The sequence below is a fragment of the Strix aluco genome, chromosome 12 (assembly GCF_031877795.1).
Source record: "Strix aluco isolate bStrAlu1 chromosome 12, bStrAlu1.hap1, whole genome shotgun sequence".
Classification (NCBI taxonomy): domain Eukaryota; kingdom Metazoa; phylum Chordata; class Aves; order Strigiformes; family Strigidae; genus Strix; species Strix aluco.
The window spans coordinates 7,300,969-7,328,114 of NC_133942.1; the positions used below are offsets into that span (position 1 = coordinate 7,300,969).

Sequence of the window (27,146 nt, forward strand, 5' to 3'; positions counted from 1 at the left end):
TTACACTGTTCTGTTGGCTTTAAACAGTAGACATTGATTTGCAGTTGCTTAAATATGATTAATATACATAGTTTCATGTCCTTATACTTAGGTGTAAAATGTATAAACATCAACACTATCCCAAAGCTGGGAGGGGGAGGAAGGAAGAGGGGCACAAGGAGAGAAAACATTTAGAAAAATTGGAAGAGATTCTTCCCCCAAATCAAAATGGAGAAGTCTAGGTTAAATACATCTAACACACCGAGTCACTTGTCCCAAAAGGTACATTTCCTCCTATGCTTTAAGACACTATAAAGAGGTCTAATTGAGCAATGGTTTTGTGTGTGATCACAGCAGTGTCCTGCCGCTGCCGGGAAGCAGATGTCCCTCTTGCCCACCTGAAGCTCCTGGATCCTCACAGCGTGGCCAAAGTTACACGTCTTCTCTCTGCCACTGGCTGGAACGGGGCTGTACGACGTTCCCTGCGGCGCGAGGGAGGGGGGGCAGGCCCATGACCATGGATCATCAGGCAAGTGCTCTCTTCGCCGGCAGTTCACTACCACGGGAGAAGCAGGGATGGGGAGATAGGCGGTGCTGTTCCTCACAGCACCCACCGCCCTTAAGGGCAGGAGTCACTCTGCCCAACTCAAAGACGCTGTTGACTTCAGCATAATTCGGGCTGGACCCACTGCAGCAACCATAGCAGGAGCCTAAAGTTGAACAGCAACTGTGCCAAAACACAGCTCAAAAGCTGTCTTTCATTGATTTTAAGACCGAGGAGTGCAGCAGAATTAAAAGTAGTTGCTATGGTAATGAAACCTGTCATGTCTCTTTAAGAGATGACGAGCTTTATCGGTGACAACTTGCAGATAAGTCACATCCCTTGCAATTGCACTTAACATCACAATACCGGTTTACCTTGACACGGCTTGGATCACTGTCTCCTCCTGAACCACTAGAGAGGGGGGCAGGCTGTGTTCTGCTCAAGCATTAGCAGCTCCACACGTTTTAAAGAGGCTTGGAGTTGTGGTTTTACTTATATGCATGAGGCATCATTATGTGCCAGCACTAAATTCCTATTTGCTCCCCAATAATGAATCATGCGTTTTCTTGAACTAAATCAAGAATATACCTTTGAGCTGGGAAAAAAATAGTACTAGATGCTGTTGTACAAGAAATAAGATCTGCTCAATAATTCTGGATAAAATTAGCAAAAGTGTACCACAGAACAGAAGCTCATTCAGCATTCAGTTGAATATAGTATTCAAAAATGCATTGATTTATCACCCATGTCAGTGGTGGGAGGCACCAGAAGGGTTTTTATCTTGACTAAAAGAAAACCACAACGAAACTAGTGAAATATAAAAACAGATTATACAGAATTTCAAACTTCCAGGGACTTTGCCCAATAAAATAAAAAAAATGTGTATCAAAGTTAACATCAGTGTAGTCAAATTAATTTGGCATTTCAACTGCCAAATAATTAGTATATTGTAATGATATAATTATGCCAGGGGGGCATATATTTTTTTTCTTAAAGGAATGTCAGAAGCATACAAGTTAAAGATTTGAACAGTGCATCTGATAGTTTGCAAGTCAACTAGCTTAGTGTCTGGTTATAAATTGAAAGCACATGTAGTATAGCTAATATAGTCCTCTTGAAAGGTTTGAAATATTTAAGACAATGTTTATCAAGAGCAAAAAGCCTTTACAGCAAAATCTTGACAATTTATAGGCAAGTTATTGCAGTTTTGTTCTCCAAAAGAAATTAATCTCTGCATGAACCGCAAGCGGTATTATGAAGCTTTTCAAGATACAGGAGCACAGAAATAGCGTCTTGAAGCTGAAGACTCACTTGCACAGATTAGAGGCTATCAATGCTTAGTTAAGTGGTAAAACAAGCACTTTTGCAGAAACTCTGCATCTTCTGTTAATATTAAATATGGAACAGGGTTTTTACCATCGATGTGCTGACAAGTTTATAGAAGTTGCAATGCCTAAGAGCCAGATTTGTTCAGTATTCTGGGATCTTCAGCAGGGGAATTTGATGGTTGTTTGGAAGAGCTGTAAACTAACAGCATATTAGAAAGCATTAAAAGGCAGGCTAGCTACCTCAGCTATTTAATATTTGACAAGTATGACTTAGCAGACATAGGTCATATTTAAAGCAGAGGAATTTAAACAGTCCTAATAAATGTTTTTAAAGATTTGTAAAGGTTAAAATACTAAGGGGAGGTACTTTGACTAGTGATATTGCAGACAGTACAGTAAAAACTGATGTCGTAAATGACAAACTGCATCCTTTGAAGTAGATATGCTGAACTTCAATCGAAGGACACTGCAGCTTGCCAAAAAGCTGGGGTGCTACACTTAACCTGCATGAACAAAATAATTGTGAGCATTTTTTAAAACGCAGAGATGTTTCCCATAGTTCTAAGCACACAGTATTTCATGACGTGAGCAGTTTTAAATCTGGATCCAGATGAAATATAACCCCATGACAAAGTTAAGAAAGTCATGATCTGCTATACAGGACACCATGGGCCTCATGTGGACTGCCTTCTGTTCAGCCCATAACCCAAAGAACAAGAAATTCAAAACTGAGCATCTGTTTTAAGCTCTGAATGCAAAAAAAAAAATTTCTGCTTGTCCTTTAACATTCCATACCATCTGCTACCCTTAAACCAACAAACAGCAGTACACAGATTTACAGGTGCAAAAACCGAGTGAAAACAACTGCGGAAAATCTTCTTACATAATAATCTTCAGCACAATCAATGTCAGATTTCGGATAGTTTATTTACAAAATGGTCCGATAAAACATCCCCTCCATACTTACAGCTCTCTGCCACAATACACATGTTGATTTTAGCAATGTTTAATAGCACCATTAGAATATTATTTAAAATCAGGAAGGATCTTGTTGCAGTTACAATGATTCACAATCTTTTACATCCATGGACGAAGTAACTTTGAGCACACTAGGACTGTTTGCAGTTCCACAGTACAGATTCCTGGGTTCACACAAGGCATTTTCAGAATTACCAGTTATGCAAGATACCCATAGAGTCAGTAGCTACTATAAGAATCTTCGAGCCACAAAGTTTAGACTTCCACCATATTTGTATAAAGTTATCTCCATATCGTTTTCAAACAAGGCAATCACGCTGAATACTTTTCCAGTGCTTGTCTTCAAAACAAAAGCAAAAAAAAAAAAGAGAGAGACCAATTAAGAGTTTTGCTTCCACTTCCCCTTGCTTATTCTCAGTTAACATTCTAACCCCAAGTTTCGTTGAACACAAGCAAATTTAACCCACTTATCTGCCACGGCAGATCCGAGACACTGCTGGGAACAGAATGAAGGTTTATTGTACTGCACAGTTCAGCTCTAGCTGGGAGCACGCTACCTACCTACTGATAACAAAGAAAGAGCCATTTCCCTAAGAGGGCACAAAGTGTGTTCTTAGGGGCACATGGTTCCTTTACACAGAACAAAGCTGAAGCCTCCGAGTCACACCCTTGCCTTTACAAGAGCCTGAATGAAGAGACACGACTCAAATTCTACCCTAGTACAGTGCCCATGAGAGGGAAAACAATGCCCAAAAGAACAATCGAGAATTTCAGGCTGCATAATAAGTTACATAAAAAGAACATGTCTATATGTACTTTGGGAAACTTCAATAGCCATGACAAACTTCAGGCAAGACTGTAAGCTTACTGTAAGCTTACTTTCAAAGAGAATTAAGTTTTGGGTTTTTCCTGCTTTCCATCATCAGGATTAACTTTCTTTCCTGTGCTTTCAATCGTCAGCACATTCAACAGAAATTTAACAAAAACTGCAGAGATACCTTAATATCCAAAGTCATTCCGGGCGACAGCTCTGGAGGGAACAATATAGAAAATTGCTCTCTGCCAGTGAGACCCAAAGTACTTGGATTTTCACCAGGAAGAAACTGAAGTGGAGCTATGCCAATTCCAATCAACTGACTTCTATGAACCTTCTCATAGCTTTCTGCTAGGACAGCTTTAACACCCTGCAACAAGACAAGTGGTTTTGTATTTCAGTACAGTAGTCAAAGTGAAATGCAAAAGTAAACTTCAAATACATAAGTGTCCAAAACCTTGCAATTCAAACTGAAGAGTAAAGAGAGTACTTTGTAAGAGTCCTGGTAAGTAAGCAAGTAACATCTTTTAGCTTTACAGCTAGGTTGAAAGTAAATAAGCCAGAGCAGGCCCATAGAGTATGAAATGGAGTTTTCTAACAGGCAGTGACCACGCTGTAGTTAGCAGGCAGAAAATCCCAGACTGAATGTAGCTGCTTCCATTACTCCACATGAATAAATGGCTGACTCTGAATATGTTCCAAGTATTAATGAAAATTGGTCTCCAACAGATAGATACCTAACACCCCAGGGAGACCAGAGGTCAGCACTAGGTTAAGGTCTAATTTATCTCAAAATCTGGAGTCTAAGATGGTAAGGTACATAATTGGGAAATTCAGATTTATCCTGATTAGTGATTCTCTTCTATGAAGATTCTAACAAAGAAATTATTGAGAAGTCTTTGAAAACAGAATGTGGTATTATATTCAAGACTAAGTTTCTAAACACATTAATGCCCAAAACTAAACTATGTTTTTAAGCATTTGCAGAAAGAACAAGAACACAACCCCAAACCCAAACAAAGTAGCAGTACCAGTAAAAAAGGCCCTTTTGCAGCCCAGTCTCTTGAACTACCCAGTCCATACTTCTTTCCTGCAAGAATAATTACAGGCGTGCCTTCTCTCTGGTACAGTTCTGCTGCTTCAAACACATCTAGCTGTAGAATAACAAAGTGAAATAGTTTGAGCAAGTTCTAAATCCGCATCACCATTTCAGAGTAGCTCTCCAAACAAATGTATTCTTACTGTTTGTCCTGATGGAAAGTGAATTGTTTTAGGAGCTGGTTTTCCTATGAACTTATTCAGAAGCTTGATATTTGCAAAGGTACCTCTTGTCATCACAGCATCATTACCTCTTCGAGCTCCATAAGAGTTGAATTCACGAGGTGTGAGTCTAGAATAAAAGTAGTATTTAAAAGGGAATCAGTTATTTTAAAATTATCCGGTTTAAAACGATATTATGATTTTTATAGTAATTATTGCAGCATCTCTAAGTTTTCACTGCAAGATGTAAAGAACAATGTAATTATTATAAATCATGAACAAAATGTGTATATCACTGCTAGATTATTCATGAGAAAAGCTGCAATTTTAAATTAATTTTCTATGACTTTTATAATAAAGTGCTATGAGCAATATGGTACTTAATGGGGAGACTCATCTAGGAAACAAGCCTGTTTACTAATCCTCTTACCTCTACCAATGTACTTATTAACAAGTATTGTACTGAAATGAGAGTTTTTCCTCATAAATCAAACAACCATCCTGGGATGAAAGGCCCATTAATTCTTTCTTTCTCATAATACTACTCATTCAGACCAAATAGTTAGAAAGAATAGTCCATACCACAGGCTGTTTTGTCATGCTTCACTGATACTGTAATGACAGTAGATCTTTGCGGTATAATGCAACAATATCATTTCCAAACTATTTGGCTGAGGTGTGACACTGCATAGCTCAGCACCGCATTGTGTTCTGTGTCTTTTCAGAATTTCAGCAAAGGTGAAAGGCACCCACTAACTGCTGCAGGATGCTCAGTGATGCAGAGGTAAGTCAGAGCACTAATCACATTTAAAAAAAAAATGCAGCCCAGTTTTATAAAACTATGTATGTTTCTGATGTGTTCTGTGCATCTACCTGACTCTTCTTGAGGCCAGTGACAGTAACAGTGACTACCCTCACATTAACAGAAGACCAGTCACCTGCTTGGTAAATCAGTGATTTGTGCTTTGGCATGCATTTGGCAGCAGATGTTACTGTAACAACAGCTATGAGAATGAGTTCTTTTAAGAGTTTGTCTCAGCTGTTTGTTGTAACCTTAGACAGAGACTGCAAGAAAAGTGATTACTGGGACTGCAAGACAAGTGATTACTTATAAACACCAGTAACAGTTACTACGAATATAATTATATACGTTATCCACGTATATAATCCATGTATAATCCCCACTTTATGCAGACAGATATTTATAAAGGAAAGCAACAGTGCTAATCAATTATTTGGCAGGTGAAGCAATCCTCTGATACAATTAGAGCTGTTTAATATGAAAACCCTTACCCTTTGTTAGTCAGATACTTAGCAGCAGCACTACTCCTTGCAATGCTTCCAGCAGGGGATATGTGATCTGTAGTTACAGAATCTCCCAAATAGAGCAAGACATGGGCATTTTCAATCGGTTGTGGTGAAACCGGTTCTTTGGCCTAAGAAGGGAGGGGCCGGGGAGGGAACAACAATAACAAAAAAAAAAAAAAAAGAAACACCTTTTACTTCCAAGACCCTTAGGCATAAACCACATCTGCAACATAGGAAGGCACACTGATGTACAGGCTCCACTCATTGCAGAGATACAAACAGTATTCAAAAGACTGAGAAATATTAGTGATAATCAAATTTGTTCCTTAAACATTGAAGCTTTACTGGCATAGCTATTCCTTTACTTAAATGCAACGCATATAATCTGGTGCACAGATCCATGTACTTACAAGTTTATCAAAAAAGGAAGGACATCTAATATAAGTAGATTTTAAATCCCAGGGAAATAAAGTTGACTCAGGTGCTTCCAGTAAATTCCATCGTTTGTTTCCTTTCTACAAGAAAAAAGTTAACCAAAAAGAACAGAGAAATTGGTTTATGATCTGTTTACATTCTGAAACCAAAGACTTATTAGCAATTTTCTTTTTAATTTTTGTTACATATTACAAGTTACCTCATTGGATATTACTGAAGAATCACTATTTAATACAAGTATCCATCTCAGTTAAGTCCTCCTTGACAGTAATGGAAATAACTTACAAGCCAATCACATTCAACTGGAAGGTATTATAAAGCTACAATAAAACGCAATATTTAAGTTATATAGAACAAAAGACCATTCTTACCTCCATTTTTTCTTTCAATTCCTTAAACATGGATGATATCACACACTCTTCCTCCACTGTGTGAAGTTCTCTTCGCGTGGGCCAAATATCTCGTAAGTAAATACTTTTGCCATTAAAGCCAGTGCCTGAGGAAGATTTTAAACAGAATAGTAATTTTGAAGAATAAAATATTTGACTTAATATTTATATTAGAATATAAATATGTAAACATTCAGGTCTTCAGAGATGGTACCAGATATGCAAAGAATTTCATCAGTTAAGTGGATGCTTTGCTTTAGCTACAAGCAACACCAAATATGACTGTGCTTTCTCTTCAAATATACTGTTTCTGTATACCGAAATGCATGTGAAGAAGCTCTTCTATGTATGCATTAGATGCAGAAATAGAAGATGTAAGGAAATACTTACCCAAAGGCTCAGTTTCAAAGTCTATTCTAACAGTGCCTGCAATAGCATAAGCAACTACTAGTGGTGGTGAAGCAAGGTAGTTGGCACGGACACAGTCACAGAGACGTCCTTCAAAGTTCTTTGTTCCAGACAATACTCCACAGGCAATTATATCACCCTGAAAGGCAGACCCATATATATTGTTCTAGGACTCTGTGGTACTTCAACAGCTTGTGCTATTTTTCGTTGACTAAGTCAGATGTGCTTTTAGCATTCCACTTCAAATATTTATTCTAACACTTCAATTTAAAGGCATTTTGCTCTCTCCCACTACCCTTCCTCCTTCTCCTCCTTTTCACTCTTGACCCTTCGATGTATTCACCAGTCACTTCAGTGAATTCCTCTCCTGCGTTTTATTTCTTTTATTTTATTTCTGCTTCACAGGAGAAAAATGCTGCAGCTGTTTAGACACTGCTGGTTAAAATCACTCAAGCACATAGCTCTTTGAAACACTCCTCTTATTCAGGACACATAATCTACACGTTGCCTCCTCCATAAGATTAGATCCTATGTATTTATCTTGTAATTTATATCTGTATGCTACAAGTACTATTACATTTATTTTACGTAGCAATGAATTACCACAGTCTCCCTCTGACATGCAAATATGCAAAAATGTCACACAAAGTCCAAACCAACAATAAAGCATATTTTGCACAGATTACTGTATTTCTTGATGGCTAACTAGGTGAGAACTGTATTTCTGTATTGAACAAGCTGTAGAGCTTTACCTGTTTTATTGCATTCCTGATGGCTTCTGGCAAGGGGGCAGTGTTTCCAACACAGGTTGAACACCCGTAACCAACAACCTCAAACCTACATTGGAAAAAAACAATCAAGTAACACATTAAATGATCACAAGCAATTTGTTAGCAAAACAGCTTTTTCTTTTATTAGCAATCACTATGAAGATTTTTTTTTTCTTTGGCAATTAAAACTTTTTAGGAAGTGAACAGCAGACACTATATCTCACTGATGCAAGCAGGAAGAATCAAGGTAACATTTGTGTAATCGATCAAAGTAGAGTCAAATAAAATATTTCAAGATGGTGTTAGTTCTGTAAGTAATGGCAAAGCAAAGGTGGTAATATCCCTCACAGAGCACAGCTGGGTACTGTTACAGAATTATGAACATAATCTAATTGTTATTGCTACGAAGCAATCAAAAGCATGCTAAACAACACATAACAGCAGCAATGTTAAGAGAAGACTAACACAGATTGTCTTGGTAAATTTACATCCCACTTCCACTTCTAAAATATACAAACAAGTGCATCCTGTCCTGTAAGACACTTACAGTTAAGTAGATAGCTACTGAAAAAACCCAGAGCTTAGATGAGGTAGAGATCTATACATAGTAAATTGTAAAGTGGGAGTAAAATGGAGTAGAACAACTTAAGTCAGCAAGTAGTTAAAGTGACAATCTACTAAGTTAAGAATTAGCCAGCCTAAAATGAACAGCAACCATATTTATCAACCTGTATAAAACCCCTGCCTACTATTTTCCCAAAATGACAAGTGAATTAGGAGTCACAACTTACCCAAGCTTACTGAGGTATGGTAATACTCCACTTGAACTGAGGTAATGTGTAACCATTCCACTGCCCGGTGATAAACTTGTTCTTATGTAGGGCTTAACTGCTAGGCCAGCTTCAACAGCTTTTTTGGCCAAGAGTCCTACCAAAAAAAAAAAAGAAAAGAAAAGAAAAGAGAGACAGCTTATGTTTTGTATATCCCTTAAAAGAACATCTGTACAATGCTACCTTAGTTAAGAATTAAAAAAACAGATGAGTAGACCTTCAGTTTATTAAGTTATTAAAGCAGCTACTCGCCTGAATAAAGTTTCTTTAATCATAACAATACTATTCAGGTTTTTGTTCCCATTCCTATAATGTAGATGGCCATTTTCTTCTCTGTAAGAAAAATCTCTTTCCCATGTTCTAGCTGACAGTGCAGAACCATTTATTCTTCTTCTGATACAGGCCACAGAGCCCCAAAGGGAAGCTTGCCTTGGCCACAGAGGACCTCAAAAGAGGACAGCAAGGTCTGACAGAGGATTAGCTGTTCTGGGAAAGCTGTAAGCAGGTTGAGAAGGTACGGCATACACTCCTTAACTAGCCACTAAAGCACCGAACAGTTGTTCAGCTATATGGATTTCCTTTCCAGACTTTGCAGCTAACCATAGTTCAAGCTACCATCATCCAGGCTGGATTCAAAGCTAAAGCCCACCTCCTGCATCAACTGTGTCGCTATGTGCGTCCATCTGAAGAAAGCCCTGAAACTGGTTACCTGTTGAAATGCTACCAAATGCAAGTATTTTGTGATTACTATCATTAATACTGTTTTATGACACAAACTTTGTGATTGTATTATTGAAAAGTAACTTTCATTAGGTAACCTCCAGAACATATAACAAGTTTAAGGCTAAAAGCTTAGAGTTTCAAACCTTTAGGTCAAGTCATTACAGAGAATCTACAAAAGTGAAGGTCAAGGCTGTGTAAACATGGGAACATCATTAAGATCAAGTTAGTTGTCACTAGTCACAACATACCTGCAGCAAGCATGACAGATGGATTACAATTATTTGTACAGCTGATTACTGCAGCAATGACAATGCAGCCATGAGAGAGCTTGTATTCATTTCCTTCATACTGAACAGGTACAATGTCATTCTGTTTCTCAGCTGCAATCTGAAACCCTTTAACACCAGACTAGATGACAAAAACACATGTTAGCAGTTATTATAGTACAGAAAGTATGACATCACAGCAAGAGTAAGTGAACCCTCATTTTAAAATACTCAGCTGTCCCATTAGGAACCCTTAAACAGATTTTAAAAGCAGCCCTCAGTTTGTGCCTCTCTCCATGTATACAGTGGTCTCATCCTTCTTTCTTCACAACTGCTTTAACTTTGCACCAGTTATGAACAAATGCCAGTCAAACGATGGCTGATCCCACACTCATTTCCTGCTATACATGAAAGAACAATCCCTCACGAGTACATGTCTAATTCTATACAATACTTGTTTACGAATTAGAAGCATACCCAAGAATTTAATTGGAAGAGGATGATAACTAAAAACAGACTATGTCAATTAACATTTCACACCCTCCAGTCCTTCAGCACTCAGTCATTCTCCAGAGGTGTTTTTCAACCTCAGCCACTCTGTGATCCATGATTGCTCTCTCCAGCACATCTGATCATTCTGTATTACACACCTCATTACAAGCCAAAAAAGCTAAAACCAACTGAAAGAATTTTTACAGTGTCTAACTGTGTATGTTTCTAACACTGCTGCTGGTCTTCAACTTTAATGATAAACACTAAAAATGAAGATGCATTCCTGTATTAGCTGCATTCTTAGATACCTATGCATATTCCTAACCAAAATCATCACCTTCAGAGTAAAACCATTTCCTCTATGATGTCAAGTTAAGCAAATGATTTTTACTTGCAGCTAAGAACCCAGAACACTGATTAGCTGCAAATCTTGAAAAAGTCTTTCTGCATCTCCTTTAAGATATGATGAGTTTTCTTTTCGTATGGTAATTCTGTTTTGGAAATCAGTTAAATACAGCTGTGTAAAAAAACTCTGAAAATGAGAAAACGTTTCCCAAGCTTATACTATTTATTACTTAAAGTTTTCCCCCCCTAGCAATCTAAACTGGGAATTTAAGGATTTTTGGAAGCTCATGTTGCTAACACACCTATGATTTACCAGCTACTACCCTCAGGACACTGGTCAAGCAAGAAAAGAGTATCATTGAATAAGCTGTTTATACAGTAATAAGGGCTCAGCAGGTATGCAAGGAATAAGTAACATAAAATTTATTCACATAGATTATAGGAAGTACCTTTTGAAGAGTACATCAGTTGTACAAACCTTTTCATTTAAGCAGGCTTGGAAGTCACTTTTCATGTTATTAACAGCCACTCTATCTTGGGACCTCTTGGGGCCACTGACATATGGAATTATAGAACTTAGACTAATTTGCACTACCTAAAAAAAATAAACAGAGAAAAAGCATGCATTATCAATCCCAGCCCAACATTACATTGAATATACTCCGGAGAGATCCAGGACCTATTTTGTTTAAAACTTGAATGTTCGAGACATTAAAACTCTCGGCTTCCATTTTCAAGACTGCCCACTGTAAAAGGCTATTCATCTTACTCAAAGCGTTTTAATATTATCCCTAACTTTTCTGCCATCCATAAGACTTACCAGATCACTCAGAAGCACCAGGAATTCAGGATCTGTTAGCTGACAAGAACATTATCATATTTCCCTTCTTTCCCCCACCCTCTCTACATTTTGCAAACACACTCAGCTTCTCAAAGTTGTGAGTTAATAAATGCAACTTTTATTGAAGCAATGAAAATTACAGCGGGGGACAAAATCGTTAAATCAGGAGTAGTTATTTATTATGAGAATCAAGCACACCAAAACAAGTCATTTCAAGCATACCTGGGAATACTCAGGTTCTCTGGAAGAACTCTCATCATTTCTAAATAACTTCACAGCTTTAAGATATGCTTCCATGACCTCAAGCTTGGCCTTGTCAAAACCTTAGGAAGGTTGTTTCAAACATGAGAAAAGTCACATTAAAAGAATAAATAAAAAGACACAATTCTCAGAAATTAAGTCTGTTTTAAGCATATCACATCAAGTACTTTGTTTCAAGGCACACCACTTCCATACATCAAACTCCAGGAGCTATTCAAGAATGATACATGAATTAAAATACTTTTTTTTTTAAATTGGCTTAACTTTCCTTCTTATATCAAGGAACAAAAGAAGCTGTTCCAACACTAGCAGCTGTAACTCTAATTGAATTTACAGATTTGTCCCTGAAGTCCATAAAGCTTTTCTCTATTAAGATTTACTTGTTTAATACAGATCATGTGCTTAGTTGATAATAGCCAGTATTGCTGGCTACTGTTAGAAAATGTTTCATTTGCTCTGCATTGACCAGACAAACCATGTCTGCTACTAAATTACAAATGTTAAACTCATATTTAAAAGTGACCGATTTCAGTTTCAGAAAGGCTTACTAATGTGAATGAGCTTCTTTTGATATCTGTTACCCTGTGACTTCCTCTATTTGCAGTAGCTTGATAAGGAATTGACATCCTTCTAGTTTAGCTTGAAATTAATGCTCTTCAAAGGAAAAAAAAAAATCTTTGTGAAAAAAATCAGGAACATGTTGTGATTTGTTTTACAGTTTCCCTTATTTCTAGTAATCACTTTAGATTTTGAAGGGAATCTACAGGGGGTTAAGGGATTCATTTCATATCAACAAGACTTGTATTCCATATACTTTTCAAAATATGAGAATTTTCTTAGTACTGTTCTGTTAAAAGTTTACATATGCCTTCAAAAACAAGGACACTGGATGTTGAAAAATAACATGGTGTTAGTAAATCAGGTATTAGACAAATGAACCAGACTGGCCACAAACTTCAAGTGCAAGTCAGCTACCCACATGCCAGTGTTGTGCATACAGAAACTACAGCTTTGCTTCAATACATGGGATACATGGAGACAAAACAGGCCACAAGAAAACATCCGTGACAATAAAGCAGGTAAATAACAGAGACCCAAATGCCACATACTAACCATCCCACAAAACTAGCCAACAGTAAATACATACAGTACAATTTTTGTGGTAGGTATTACTCAGATGCATGAGATTCTACTAATGAAGCATGAGATGCTTCTAAAAATTGTAGCCAAGTATATCCCATGACACAGCCCGTTACTGTACAGCAGAATTTTATACATTAAAGCCACAGGAGAACTCTGCAGAAAACCACTGTTTAAGAACTATGGAGTTTAAGCAAAAAATGTATTGCCACATAGCTAAAACACTATTACAATGAATCACTATTTTAATTTCATCTTTACCTGTATGCTTTAAGTGCTTCAATGTCACATTATCAACAGGGAAAAAGCTCAGAATAGCACCATATTCAGGACACATATTTGCTATTGTGGTTCGGTCTGCTACAGACAGCTGGGAAACTCCACTCCCAAAAAACTCAACAAATTTTCCCGCAACATCAGCTTGCTTAAGATGCTGTTTAAAAGAACACACAACAACATGTTATGTTAAGAGGTACAATGCAAGCAATGTTTATTGCAACAATTCGAAATTTGCAAGTCATGAACATTTAAAACAACACCCTTAACATACTGGGTTCTAAAAATCTCCACTGGAAATTGGCAGAATAAAACACACCTCCATCTGCAACAGAGTTCTTCACATTTCCTAGTCAAGAACAGATACAACGCTTCTTAAGGCATCATGCCAGAAAGAAGAATGTATTTTCAAAGCCATCGCAGCTCCTCAGTGCTTTGATGCTAGCTCTTCCCCTGCTACTACAACAGTGACAGTTTGTGCCACCCTGGCAAAACCCTGTGTTCAGAAAATATCTTCTTGAGTTTTACCAGCTTACAACCACAGATAGAACTTGTGGATTTCAGAACGAAAAGGGTATCCAGAAAAAGTTTCTGAGCTAGAGAGGAAGCCTACATGCTGCCAGCAGGAAAAAAATGGAAAACAGGGCTTCTCTCCCCCGCCCCCAGCCCTGCACACATACTTTTAATTATTTTTCAGTGAAAGAGGGCCTGTAAATAAACCACTAAGGAGGGAAGAGAAAAAAAACCCACTACTTTGGAGGAGTATGAAATAAAAATGGTTTGAGACTATTTGTATCTTTCTGCACTGCCATGATTAAAGGTATAATAATAGTCCCAGCGTTTAATTCAGTTCTCAAACACCACGGGTAGAACTTCCAACAAACTTTGATTTATTTGAAAAGGCATCGAACTCTTACCTTTGTAATGCTTACAACAATATCTATGGATGTCGCAAGGGGGCTGGCTGTGCCTGTCAGCTCACACCCAACCACCTCAGGCAAGGTGAGAGTCACTGGCATCCCCAGCATCACTGCTTCTGTTTCAATCCCCCCAACACCTGGAAGAAGAATATTAGATTGCTTTTCATCAGCTTAAGTAATTGACACTAAATATGTTGAGATCCTAAAATCTAATAAACCCCTTTCTATTAAGCCTAAAGGCTACAGCAAGAAATGTAGAAGTCCTCTGTTAAATATTTGTACATGGAAAAATAAAATCAAGCAAGACTACTGCTGAAGTTACACTTCAGTCAACCAAAAAATATTTTATATCTGAAATTAGCTTTCCAAGAGAAAAGAAACCTTCAGACAGATTTTACTCTGCATTACAAACATCACTTATTTGAGTACCAATTGGGTTTTGGCTATTTTCTCTTTAAATTACAAAAAGCAGTTTCTCAATGGAAAGAAACGTTAGTTGAGATTAGACAAAAACCAGTCTGAAGAATAATTCAAGACGGTTTGTTATGCTTAAGGTAGAAATATCCAGTGGGAAGAAAGTATTTCTCAGTAACATTTTAGTATGCCTTTCAAAGTGCTATCAAGTTATTCTTAGCATACTTACCCCAGCCCAAGATACCCAAGCCATTTACCATGGTTGTATGAGAATCTGTGCCAACCACGCTATCTGGATAGAGGAAATCTTTAACTTCAAACACAACTCTTGACAAATATTCCAAGTTCACTTGGTGCGCCATTCCAGTCTCAGGTGGAATTACAGAAATATTCTTGAAAACCTTGGAACTCCACTGTAATTTTTCCAAAATGAGAAAAAAAAAAAGAGTTGCATTTTTAAAAAGGTATATTCAATTCTAGAACATAACTGAAAAGACACACTAACATACAATAAAACAGTACTTGCTATTTATGCGAGTGGCTTTTGCTCATTTGTCAGAGGTACATGATCCCCTTGGATTCTACACATTCTTAATCATCAAAATCATTCATTCAGTTCCTGTTGAAGGCTGAATCAATAATTCATACCTACCTTTCAAAAGCAGGGCTGCATAAATCTCTTGCCTTCCAGTTCACACAACTGATCTGAAGCACAGCTAACACTAGTATTAGGAAACAGAACCTAAGCACTTGTATTCACAGCAGAATTTAGTTTAGGTTATACACTCCCGGATGAGACTGAAGACGCAATTTAGAGAAGTGTCTTGCTACACGCAAACTCGGGATGCTAGATTTTAAAAAAGCTGATGTGGAAACTTGTAACAAGATTCAACCTGGCTGTTTCCCTCTTTAATAATGTAAAAGCTAATTTGCAACTTTAAGAAACCTCCTAGTCTACCTATATGAAAAGATTTTTAGATCTCTGCATTGGATTCCTACACCATGTTAAACTGGTGGATGGGGATCAAATGGCAATGTTGCAGATCCCTGGCTAACAACAAAGCCGCCGATGTTCCTCAAACAAGACTTCCATTAAAAACAAGGTTAGCAGCACTGCTGACTACTTTGAGAGCAGCAATATCTCAACATGGGCTTCTGGTCAACACTTCCAACTTCAGTAAGATTTGTAAGAGAAGCATGGATAAATAACGAACCTTTTTTCCAGAAACTCACGGCAACTTAAAGTACTGAGCTCATTAAAAAGCCTAATGCTTCATAAATACCTACTTTGTCCACCACCTCCACACTGACAAGAACTAAAATCAAACAGTGTAAACTTTAAGTAAGAATTACAAAAAATTATCTCCCCTTTAAGTGACACCTAGATTTCAAACTTCCGCTGCCTAACAATCTTTAGATTCAAAGTCACAAACCGTGTTATTAGCAAATTTTCAGTTCCCATATTAAATTCAGATTTGAGAGTCTGACATTTCCAAATGATTACATTTCATTTATCATCTAAACCTGAGCACTGGTAGACAAATGGAGCAAGCTCTTAAAACAACCAAAACACAACACAAACCCCACACGTACACAGACATACCTTAAAAAATTGAAGCCTCTCTCTATTTCTGCCAAATTCCATCTCTTGATTTTTCAATACTGTCTCAGGCCTAGGAAGATACCAAGTTTATAAGCACTGTCATAATTTATTTCTAATTACAGAAGAACGAGTTGTTATTTTTGCTTGTTCGATGAAAGACTCATTTAAGCCTGCAGCACAATTTGAAGTGGATATTAGAACAAAGGTAATTCCTTCCTTGCAGCAAGCTTTCTGTAAACAGTGATAAATAACTGATTTCATCTGTGCTGCGCTTGAGAACATGTTTATTTTAGGTATAGTTTGCCTAAAGCATTTGATCTCAAAAATAGTAATTTTAAGAGCTCTATTCCAAGCATATACTGCAAAACACAGAAGCTTTTTTTTTTTCTAATCAGTAGTCTTACAGGTTGCACACCTCAAAATCCAATACAGTAAAGAACAAAGATGTTCACTAGTTCACATAAAACCACTCTGTGTTCAATACTAGCCCTTTAGCAACTCAGTAGAACATCAGGACAACTGTAACTATTGTCCATTTATGTATTTTTTGCCTCCAAGCCACGATTTTTTCTTCACAAGTACTCATCAGTACAGTCTCATAAAACGAACCATCTTTTCTTAGCAAGTGTTATTTATCAAGATACTGATACTCATTATAAAGGAGTAATCCACAATTTAAGAGGAATAACCTCTGCTTTGAGAAGGCGGACAAGGAAGGGAGCACACTTGCTTTGTACCAGGAAGTCCTCAATTTTCGAGAGGTGTATTTTACACCATGACCTTTCCCTTTCTTCTCCGCAGTGTCAGAAGGTTAGTGGCTACACTGCTTTGCAAAGCCCCGAGGGATACTCATCATTCACACTGCAGCTTAATAAATACCACTGCTGTTTTGCTGCCAGAAACATCAATATTGCTGAAAACATAACTAATTCTGCATTCCTACACCTGTACTGAGCACGAATATTTGCATACCTATAAAAAATTAACAAGACCATCAGCATCGTATCACTGTGGGATACAGATCTGATCAGCTTTTAAATTCTACACCTGTCTGGCACAGGAAGATAGGGAACTGAACAGATCAGACAAAAGAGGTGGCAGCTGAAAGAGGAAGATGATTACATGTAATTGTCATAGATGGAATGGTACGCAATGATCTGTTCATAATATTGAAAATCTGGAAGAAGCAGATAGATGAGGTTCCCATGGGCCATTACATACAGGCAGGATATTCATTGAATTTCGACTCTGTGACAGATGGACTGTGATTCTGCAGAAGCTGGGGGATGATGGATAGGGTAGTTCTTAGTTCATCTTTAAGAGCCAGAGACTTTTGAAAAGTTCTCACAGAAAAACTGAAATTTACTTTTAGAAATAAGTCAATGCTTCACTGATTTATTCACTGAGGTTTACTTTGTCACACACAAAGGACTACTCCTATGCTTTGTCGTCCCTGTAAAGGGAAGTCTCAAAATTTCATTTAAAAATCACAGCCGTGAGTCACAGTTGGCCATCCACACTGTGTTTAGTAAAGCCCTTCTTGTAAAAATAAAGATTTGTTGTAGACTAATTCAGATCTGCTACATCAGACCACCTTCTAGATGCTGAAGCCTGTCTGTGGCACATGTGAAGATGAGTACAGAAAGCTGTTTGGAAAAAAGTAGCATATCTAGAAACTGTCACAGGCAGTGTTTAACAACACAGAAGGGTACAAACAATTAAAAAAAAGGAAGCTTTCATACTCAGGCACCGGCTGCAGATGGAAAGGACAGAGGATAGGTGTGTTCTCAATCTGCGCAGAAAATTGTCCTGAGTGGCGACCCGAATCTCCGGCGCTACACGGCCCCTTGCAGCCCGTTTGTCCCCTGCAAGGCAGCTTCCGGGGCTGTGCCTTAAGTGGAGAAAGCTTTGCCATCGGCTTCTGTGAATCACCACCTCCAGGGTTTGGAGCATTCTGTATTGCACTGTAACGTTCAATAGAAGATTAATTTAGACATTAGGAATTTTGCCTTTTTTCCTTTGTTTTTTCAATCCCTTCCACAGATTATAAAATATCTGAAAAAAAAAGTTATTTTACTACAACCTTGTTGCAAAGTACACTACCACTGGAAAAGCTTAGTTAAGTAATGTAGCATGGTAATAAGTGAACTGAACTGGATCATCTCAAAGATTAACATCACATAAACAACTTCTTCTATTTGTTCACAACAGACCAGAATCTTTATAAACAACATTGCAAAGGCTAAATGTGGGGTTTTGAACTTTGAAGGTGTGGGTAGAGCCTCATCTAAGCCGCAGACCTACCGAACATGTTTCTTTTTTTAAGACAGTGCTGTACACGTTCTGTTAAATCCACAGAGGAATGATTACAGTCAAAGCTTTCTCAAGGAAAGAAACGTAACTTTATTGTCTAATTAGGCTTTTTATACAAATTCTCAAAGGCTCAGATAAATTTTATACACTATTAAAGTCAGTCAGAAGACATAGAAGTTGTGGGTTTTCTTTAAAAAAAATAAAGCCCATATAGCATGCTACTCTATTTGTACAACATTCAGTCTTCGCATGACAGCAAAGAAAGCTTGTTGTGAAAAATGAATGATTTTTTACCTCGCAATATTTACCAAATCATGGATTTGTAATTAAAGCCACTGCTTTCTTCTGCTTCAGTAACAGAGAAAGATACTTAGTTATCGAATTACAGGATATTGAATGGCCTTGGAGAATACCTTGTCTAAATCCCAACTTAGTCCAGGAGCCTCTGATCAGCAGGAGATGGAAGCTATATAAAAGCAGCACAAACCATCCCATAGCAAAGGGTTTCTTATCATAGGCCAGCAGCTGCTGAGATCCTGTAATCTTTCCAAAAATGAAACTACAGAAGCTGGATTTATCATTACAAAGCAGCATGTTGAGACCTCTTGCCAACACTTGGTCTTTCTGATAATTTTAGGCTAGCCTAATTGCAGTCAAATCAGCTGTCCCTCCAGACACAGGAATGGACAGACCACAAAAGCGAAACAAAGCACATGCAACACAACAAATCATTTGTAGCTTCTGACTCTTCACCCTTCTACAACTAACCTAACTGAAATCCTGTATGTATTTGGAAGGTCTACAGAAACGACTCATACACCCATGTCCGTTTGACCACAGGCTTCTTCCCCCATGAACTTTTAAAATTCCCAAAGAGCTTGAAAAATTTACACAATTCTGCATGAGTCTGAAAGGCTCCACGATGGAAGGGCAGGGGAGAAGGTGGAGGGGAGTTGCAATATTTTCTGTTTACTTCAGCAAACATCAAATAAAAAAAAATGTGTTTTTCCTCTTCTGCAGTATTATGTTTCTAGCAAAAGGCAGCCCCAGGCTGTTTTCGTCACATTACTGCCTCTCAGAAAAGGAAAACCACGCTGCTAGTTTTCCACTCCCAATACTCTTCCAGACTCCTAGAAGTACACTTCTCTCTCTGTAAATATATGCAGCCTTTTTTAATCTGTTGTAAAATCCAGGCCCATTAAAAAAAATCAGTCACAAGCTATGGGCTGAAATGACAGTCTTTCAATACATCCAGTAGGATCGCAAGCCATTTCTCTGGACCTGTGATAAAGCAGTCACATTTAAAAAAAAATTAAGGGGCAAAGTAAAATTACAAACTCCCTCTGCCTCATTCTGTTTAAGACATAGTCTTTCCTGGAAACCACGACAGACCCAGTTATTTCTGCAGTCTCTTGCGCAGAATTTGGGTTGTCAGTCAGCTTCATCCATAACCCCTCACAATCATTCTTTCTCTCCTTCAAGAGTTATTCTATCCATTTTTATCCAGCCCTCTTTCAGATACCATCTGAAGGTTTGCTCACCCTGAGAAGAGAAAGCTAAGGGAGTTAACTGTAGTCATCTACAACCTAATAGGAACTGCAGAGAAGGCGAGGCCTGACTTCTCAGAAGTGCACAGTGAAAGGACAAAAAAAGTCACAAGGTGCAGGAAGGAAGGAAGGATACAAGGAACAAGAAGGTCACGGGGAGGGTGGTTAAGCACAGGGATCCACACATGACAAACAATTTGATGGGACAGTACCAAGACCAGAGTGAATCCATACTTCAGTGTCAGACAAAAACGTATGGCTCATCAAAAAAGTGAGGTACGTTACCATTTGCTGAAATCAATCTGCAGAGAATGGTCAACAGTGAGATCAGTTGGGCAGGCAGGATTGACTTTCACAGGATCTCCTCCAGCACTCCTCACAGCTTCCCTCATGGCAGCAAAATCCACCATTGCTGGAATTCCACTAACAGACAGAAAAACAAAATAGTATAACAACATGGGACATTAGCTCACTAAAATATACAAGCTTCTTTTTAATTTTAACTTTATTTAACTCTAGATCTACCTAAGCTCTATTTCAGATAACAAACCCCTACTATTCTATTGTCTAAATTTTAAAGATCTTGAAACATTTTCAAAAGTTAATGGAGTTGGTACTCATTCACAACAAACAAAATGTTTGAAGATAACATACCAAACAAAAATATAGAAACATCTCAAAGACAACAGTTACATTTCTCTTTTGTCTTGCTATGCTTCTGAACTGTGATGGTACTTTACTACCAAATTAGTTTTTAGGTTATTACCTTTACCATACAACCTTGCTATGCAAACAATGCTGGTGTTTTACATTTTAACACCTTCACAAGTATTATTACTCTTCTTCTAGAGCCAGCCATTTCTGAAGCAAGCAATAGCTTGCTTTAAATAGCTTGTTGAACAGCAACAAGAAGAGTTTTGTAAAAGGCTATTACATAGATAACTGAAGTACAGAACTGAGAGGACAGTTTATGTTATGTTTATATAACACAGTACTACACAAGTCTTCCTGACTTTGCTTGGTAAGCAGAAGTGACCTAATTTTTATATCACAATTCCTCTTTTTAATTATATCACTTCTTAATAAATATATAGTTAATGAGTCAGCAAAACAGCTTAAATTTAATATTTGCCAATTGGTGAAGGATTGCCCTTTTAGCTACTCCATACTCAAATCACGAAGAGAGTTAATATCTTAAGAGACTTCTTTTTAAATATATGTATTATTCATAGATTCAACTGTATTACATATACTTGCAGTAATTAATCTTCAGTTATCTCAAGCAAGAATTCCATGTATTTCAGTGAACTGTCAGCCACCTGGCTACAGCCAAAATGTCACCACTTGCATGCATGTTTTGGCTCTTATCCTGTAAAGTGTTCCTTGTAGGCCTGCAGCTTCAGCCTCAACAACTTGCAGCAAAACCAGGGCACCCTACAAAGAACTCCTATCCTTGCACCACATGCAATTATCATGAGGAATCTGCTGCATAGCAGCAGCAGTGCACAGGTTTCTTTTCAGAGAAAGATATACTTCAGTATCAAAAAGCTGGGTGCTATTTATTTTTAAGCCAAAGAATTGTACATACAACTCTGAGTTTACACAGATTACTTCAGTGGTTTTGGCGTGCACACACACACTTACGTAAAGTCTTGAAGAACAACTCTGGCAGGACAGAAGGGCACTTCAACATTATTCTGTTTTGTTTTCCAGTCTAAGATGTTCATAGCATCTGTTTCTTTCACTAAGAAGCCATCGCAGTTACGGATACTGGATTCAAACAACACTCGTATGGAATAAGGCAGAGTATCTAGGGTAAAGCAAAGAAACTGACTTAATTAGTGCAACACCTCCAGCTTACGCAGGTTTTTTTAAAAATGACAATCTCCCATTCCTAAAGAATTTCACTTTGCTAGGGACTGGCAGGATGAGGGCTAGAGCAGCCTTCTTCTCCAGCTGCCTTTGGGATTGATCTCCATTACACAATATGGAACAGTGAGTTGCATAACGTACACATTGCAGAAGATGAGTTATCCTAGGGGATCGAAATGGAAGACACCCACGGCTGGGCCGCACTGTGTTAAGACAGGGACACTTGAGAAGGTAAGGTATGCTATGCTGGCAGGAGAGGTGCAAGGAATCTTGAGCTGGGATTACTGATCAGAGTTGGTGAAAAGCAGCAACAATTTGAATATCCAAAAATATTTTTTAACTGTAAATGTCACCTTTTCATTACTTGAAACATCAAGCCAAAAGCATCCAATGCCAGAATATTTATTTTTTTTAAATAAACAGTGATATGAAGACCAGAAACTATTCTGCCACATGCCCTAAAATTAAATACATTTCATAAAATGTAAAGAAGAACAACATTTCACTAAATACAACTTTAGTTAGTTTGTTACTGATCTGGATTAAGGTATTGACTAGAAGCAGCTTTAGGGCACAAAAAATTTTGAGGAACTGGAAATGAGAATGAAAAAAACTGGGAGGAGGAAAAAGCAGCAGATGTCACTATTCACTGCAAACAAACAAAAAAAGTCAAGATTAATTCACATTTCACCCCAGATCCCATTATTTTCAGCACCACTCAAGCAGGCAAATGACTGAGAACAGTGAGACATATATAAAAAGTTAGTTGGAAGAAAAGGGTGAAACAAGTAATTTCAGGCTTTAACAAAAGTTAGATTTGGTGGTCTCAACCTAATCCAGTGGTTTGTCTACACACTATTAACACAGGATTTGCTGACTCCATTCTCATTGTGTGTGTCTCAGATATTATCCACTGTTGTCTAATTAGCCAAGTCACTCAATGTAAGAACGTCATCAAAAACATGTCTAATAGCTGTAATGTCACCACTTACTTAAAAGCCAAGTTACAAGAAGAAAATTGTTTTACGTTTTCTTGGGTTACGAATAATACACAGTACATCCCTACAGCAAAACCTAACTGCTCAACGGGCTGCTCAGCAGCCATCAGCTATGGAGAAGCAACTGCCCTCTATCAGGCACTGGCAAGCTCCCATCTGCAATATTGTGTATAGTTTTGGGCCTCCCAGGATACAGGAGATCAAGAAATGAGATCACATCCAGCAAAGGGCCTTCTAAGATGGTTGTGGGGCTGCTGTACCAGACACACAGGAGCAGCTGGGAGACCTGGGTTTGCTCACCCTGAGAAGAGAAAGCTAAGGGAGTTAACTGTAGTCATCCACAACCTAATCGGAACTGCAGAGAAGGTGAGGCCTGACTTCTCAGAAGTGCACAGTGAAAGGACAAAAAAAGTCACAAGGTGCAGGAAGGGAGGAAGGATACACGGAACAAGAAGTTAAGCACAGGATCCAGTGAGGCGGTGGAATCTCCATCCTCACAGGTTTGCAGAGCTCAGTGGAGAAAGGCTCTCCAAGTTAGCACTAGTCCCACCAACAGGCTGGACTAGATCTCCAGATGCACTCTCTGCCCTAAATCATCCTGAGCTCCTTCTAGCTTCCATTTTCCCCCTAACTGAAAACTAAAATACTAGAAAATCAGATTCAACCTAGCATATTGGCAAATAAATCAATTAACATTTACATTAGTAATCTAATTAATTTAAACAGGCACTTATTGTCAGTTTTCAGTCAGAAGCCCCAAGGCAGAGGGCAAACAGGTAAAACCCAAAATTAATGTTCCAGTAACACATGCAATAAGCAATTCAGATGCTGGATTTGCTATCAGTGCTGTCCCACACTGTATCTAAATTGTATTTAATATCTTGCTAATATATAGTGCATATGAGGCTTCCAGCTTCTGCACAGAAGTTTCTATCTAGTCTATTTAGACTCCTCCTCCAAATATCTTCAGGAATATCTGCTGCTGCTCCAAGTGTTATGGCCCACCTTAGCAGAAAGTAGTATTTCTATTTTATGTTAGTTTATATTTCTACTCCTGTCACAAGGCTTTTCAAAAAACTGCTGTAGAACTGACTGGTTTTATTACTACCACACTACTGCTTCTTCCTGGGCAAAGCCACAAACAGAAGCGTTCTACCTCCTCATGTGCTTATCTGAAAGATTAACTTCATTATTACAAGTAGTAGAAATTTGCAAGAGCACACAGCTGTTGCACAAAAGTTTCAGCAGCCGTTGTGCACTAGCTTCCCTCTCTCTTCCCTTCAAACAACAGGGAAGTAATTACTGCTGTCAAATATGGGGTAAAAGTGAAATATCCACTGCTAATTTTTTAGTTAAGAAACACATCACATCCTGTGAATACAGGAGAGTAATTCAGACCTTGCAAAACTGAAAAAAAACCCAAATACCTTTAATATGTAGCTCAGGTAAGTATTTTAGGAGTTTAACATGAAAGCAAAGCAAGAGAATAATGAAAGTATATTTTGATTATCTGCCAGAGTAAGGCCTATTCTAGCTGACACTGATCTATAGCTCTCTCCATCTGCATGTATTCCCCTCCCCCATCACATGGGCACACACTTTTTATTTTTCAAAAGGCACCCAGACACAAAGACCCAGTAAAAGTCTTCTGGGCATGCATCACTTCGTGCTGTATTACATACTAATGACACGCTGAGATTAAGCAATTGTATGAATACCACAAAACCTTATCTTTCTGCAGCAATTGCAGCAGAAGCTATGTTCTAGTAAACACACAATTACCCACTATCTGAAGTTGCTGGTAAGGTGAAAGTAGAATACCAAGAAGCAGTACAAAGTTATAACAGAAACTGTATTTATTTTTGAAGTACTACACTGAAGTTCTCTGTCACTTCATTTGTCACAGAAATTATTCTGATTTGGAGTATTGCTGAAAACACCAGCAACACCTATACTTTCTCCCTTGCTGAAAAAAAGCTACATGAAGTATTACCCCCTGTCAGCTTCATAAAGCAGTAACAGATTGGAAAACTACAAGCTTTCAAATACACCTATTAAGAATTCACAATATACGACTGCATCTCCTAACATTTTACAGCAGTAAGTGGTGCATCTTTACTGCTGGTACCATCCTAATTACAAACAACTAAAAAGGATCATTACCATACTTGGCGCCTCCAAGCTTTGAGACATTGTAGAACTTCTTTTGTGGATAGTTTTCTAATGCTTCAATTACGGGCTGGTAAGGGCTTCCTGGGGGGAAAAAATAAACAAACAAGAAAAGTTACAGCCATAAAAGAATGGAAGGTTTGAGCACTGATAGAGGACTCTTAAGAACAGCTTTCTATTTCTGATTTTACCATAAAGAACGTTCCTCTAGGACCGTAAGTAAATCATAATATGAAAATGTTTCTAAATGGATCGAGACACCTAATGATGTAGATATGTGACTAAAAAGAATTTTAAAAGTATCTGTAATACCAGGTATATACAGGTCATGCAAGTAATCAGCACAGTCACACGCCTGAATACGTTTGACCTTTATTGTCTCAGTTTACCATCTACTGAACAGGATAAATGCACGTCACTAACTCAGATAAGAGATACAGGTTTTAATGTAGTAGAAAACATAAAGCATTAAGTACCAGACTAATGACGAGCAAACAAGAGACAAAAATAAACCTCGTAACGGCAATTAGGTGGAGAGAATAAATAACTTCTTGAGAAGTAATGGTTCACAAAAAGAACGTTTTAATTCAGTTGCTAGCAAACTAAAGGGACAGTGCCAATGATATACTCCCTCAGGCCTAAAGAACTTTATATAGTAAGAGTTTAAGGAAATAAAATCTAGATTACAAACGGTGGGGAAAATGGTGTTAGATCTGCCATCACTGAGCTGCTCCTGTGAGCACAAATACCAAACGCTGGGTCTGCCGCAGAACACTTACCCTTTGTTTGCTTTGATCTTAACACACCACAGTTACACTTTCGTTGCAAAGCAAATACATCATCATCAACAGCTAACAAAAACTGCGTCACTTGAACATCTAAACAACTAGGATGAACCCCCAAATTAAGCCGAGTACCGCTTAGGCCTCAGCCCTACGAGCAAAAGATCCTTTACGGGCACGACATCCCTCGCTCGCCGCAGCATTTACAGCGGAAGGAGCCCAAAGAGGGACAAAACCGGTCGTCAGGAATAACGGGAGGCCCGGCGGGACGGGCTTACAGCCGCGGCCAGGCGCCCCGGGCAGCCGCCGGCGAGCCCCGAAGCCGGCCCCACCACTGCCAAGAACAAAGCGCCTCCCGGGAGGGGGTGGGGGGGGGGGGGGGGGGGGGGTAGCCGCCGCCGGGGGCGGTAACGGGGCCGTGCGGGGGACGGCGGGTGCCCCAGAGCCGCGGGGGGGCCGCCCGCTGCAGGCCTAGGGCAGCGCTCCCGCACAAAGCGCCGCCGGCGGTCGCGCAGCAGCAGCGGGCGGACGAGGACAGCGGGGCAGGGGACGCGAACCGCTCCGCCCCGCCTCACACCGCCGGGGGCCGCGCTCGGGCCGGGCCGGCCCCGCTCCGCTACCGGCCGGTGCAGAGGGGACGAGGCGATGGCCGAGGCCGCGGGGGTCCCGCCGGGTGGGGTAGCGACGGCCCCTGAGGCCGGAGGCAGCCCCGCGGGCGGCGGCGGGCCCGCTCCCACTGACCTGGCCTGATAGGGTCCATCGCTGGCGACCATATTAGCTCTGCGGGGAGGGGAGCGGGGGGCCGGGGGGAGCTGGCCCGGGCGGGGCAGCCCCAGCTCTCGCGAGACTACGCGCAGCGCCCCGCCTCCAGCGACAGTCTCGCGAGAGCCAGCACCCCCCGCCTGGGCCTCCCGCCGCGGCGGGCGGAGAGCAGGGCGCGAGATGCCGCGAGGCTTTGAGGAGAGGGCGGAAGTGGCCGCGTGAGGGCAGCGTCCTGCTCTCGCGGCACGGGCGGGGCCGGGGCGGAGCTGCCGCCGGGGCGGAGCTGCCACCAGGGCCGCCTGCGGCTCCTGCGCGAGCCTGCCCGCGGGCACCGCCTATTGGCCGCCGCTCCGGGGACGTGCGGCCCCACGTGCTGCGG

General features: G+C 39.4%; 1 protein-coding gene across 2 annotated transcripts; it reads right to left on the reverse strand.

The window, feature by feature from the left end:
* Positions 1–2,759: 2,759 nt before the first annotated feature.
* Positions 2,760–26,885, reverse strand: IREB2 (iron responsive element binding protein 2). Of its 2 annotated transcripts, XM_074837921.1 has the most exons (22): positions 26,747–26,885; positions 25,218–25,307; positions 21,829–21,994; positions 20,470–20,607; positions 18,067–18,288; positions 16,325–16,394; positions 14,951–15,134; positions 14,305–14,444; positions 13,373–13,544; positions 11,933–12,033; positions 11,348–11,464; positions 10,015–10,174; positions 9,005–9,140; positions 8,196–8,280; positions 7,426–7,582; positions 7,018–7,142; positions 6,622–6,726; positions 6,197–6,339; positions 4,886–5,033; positions 4,675–4,797; positions 3,828–4,013; positions 2,760–3,169 (listed from the first exon to the last, which is right to left on the reverse strand). In XM_074837921.1, the coding sequence occupies exons 1-22, from the start codon at positions 26,763–26,765 to the stop codon at positions 3,059–3,061; spliced, it is 2,898 nt and encodes a 965-aa protein (XP_074694022.1). In that variant the 5' UTR covers positions 26,766–26,885; the 3' UTR covers positions 2,760–3,058. The 2 variants fall into 2 exon arrangements, with proteins under 2 accessions (XP_074694022.1, XP_074694023.1); XM_074837922.1 differs by lacking the exons at positions 20,470–20,607; positions 21,829–21,994; positions 25,218–25,307; positions 26,747–26,885 and adding an exon at positions 19,051–19,142.
* Positions 26,886–27,146: the final 261 nt, after the last annotated feature.

Coding starts and splice junctions, on each gene's coding strand:
- IREB2 (XM_074837921.1), bottom strand. Junction 18,289..20,469: donor CAGATTGATTTCAGCAAATG/GTAACGTACCTC, acceptor TGAACGTTACAG/TGCAATACAGAATGCTCCAA. Junction 6,340..6,621: donor CTTCCTTTTTTGATAAACTT/GTAAGTACATGG, acceptor CTCCCTTCTTAG/GCCAAAGAACCGGTTTCACC.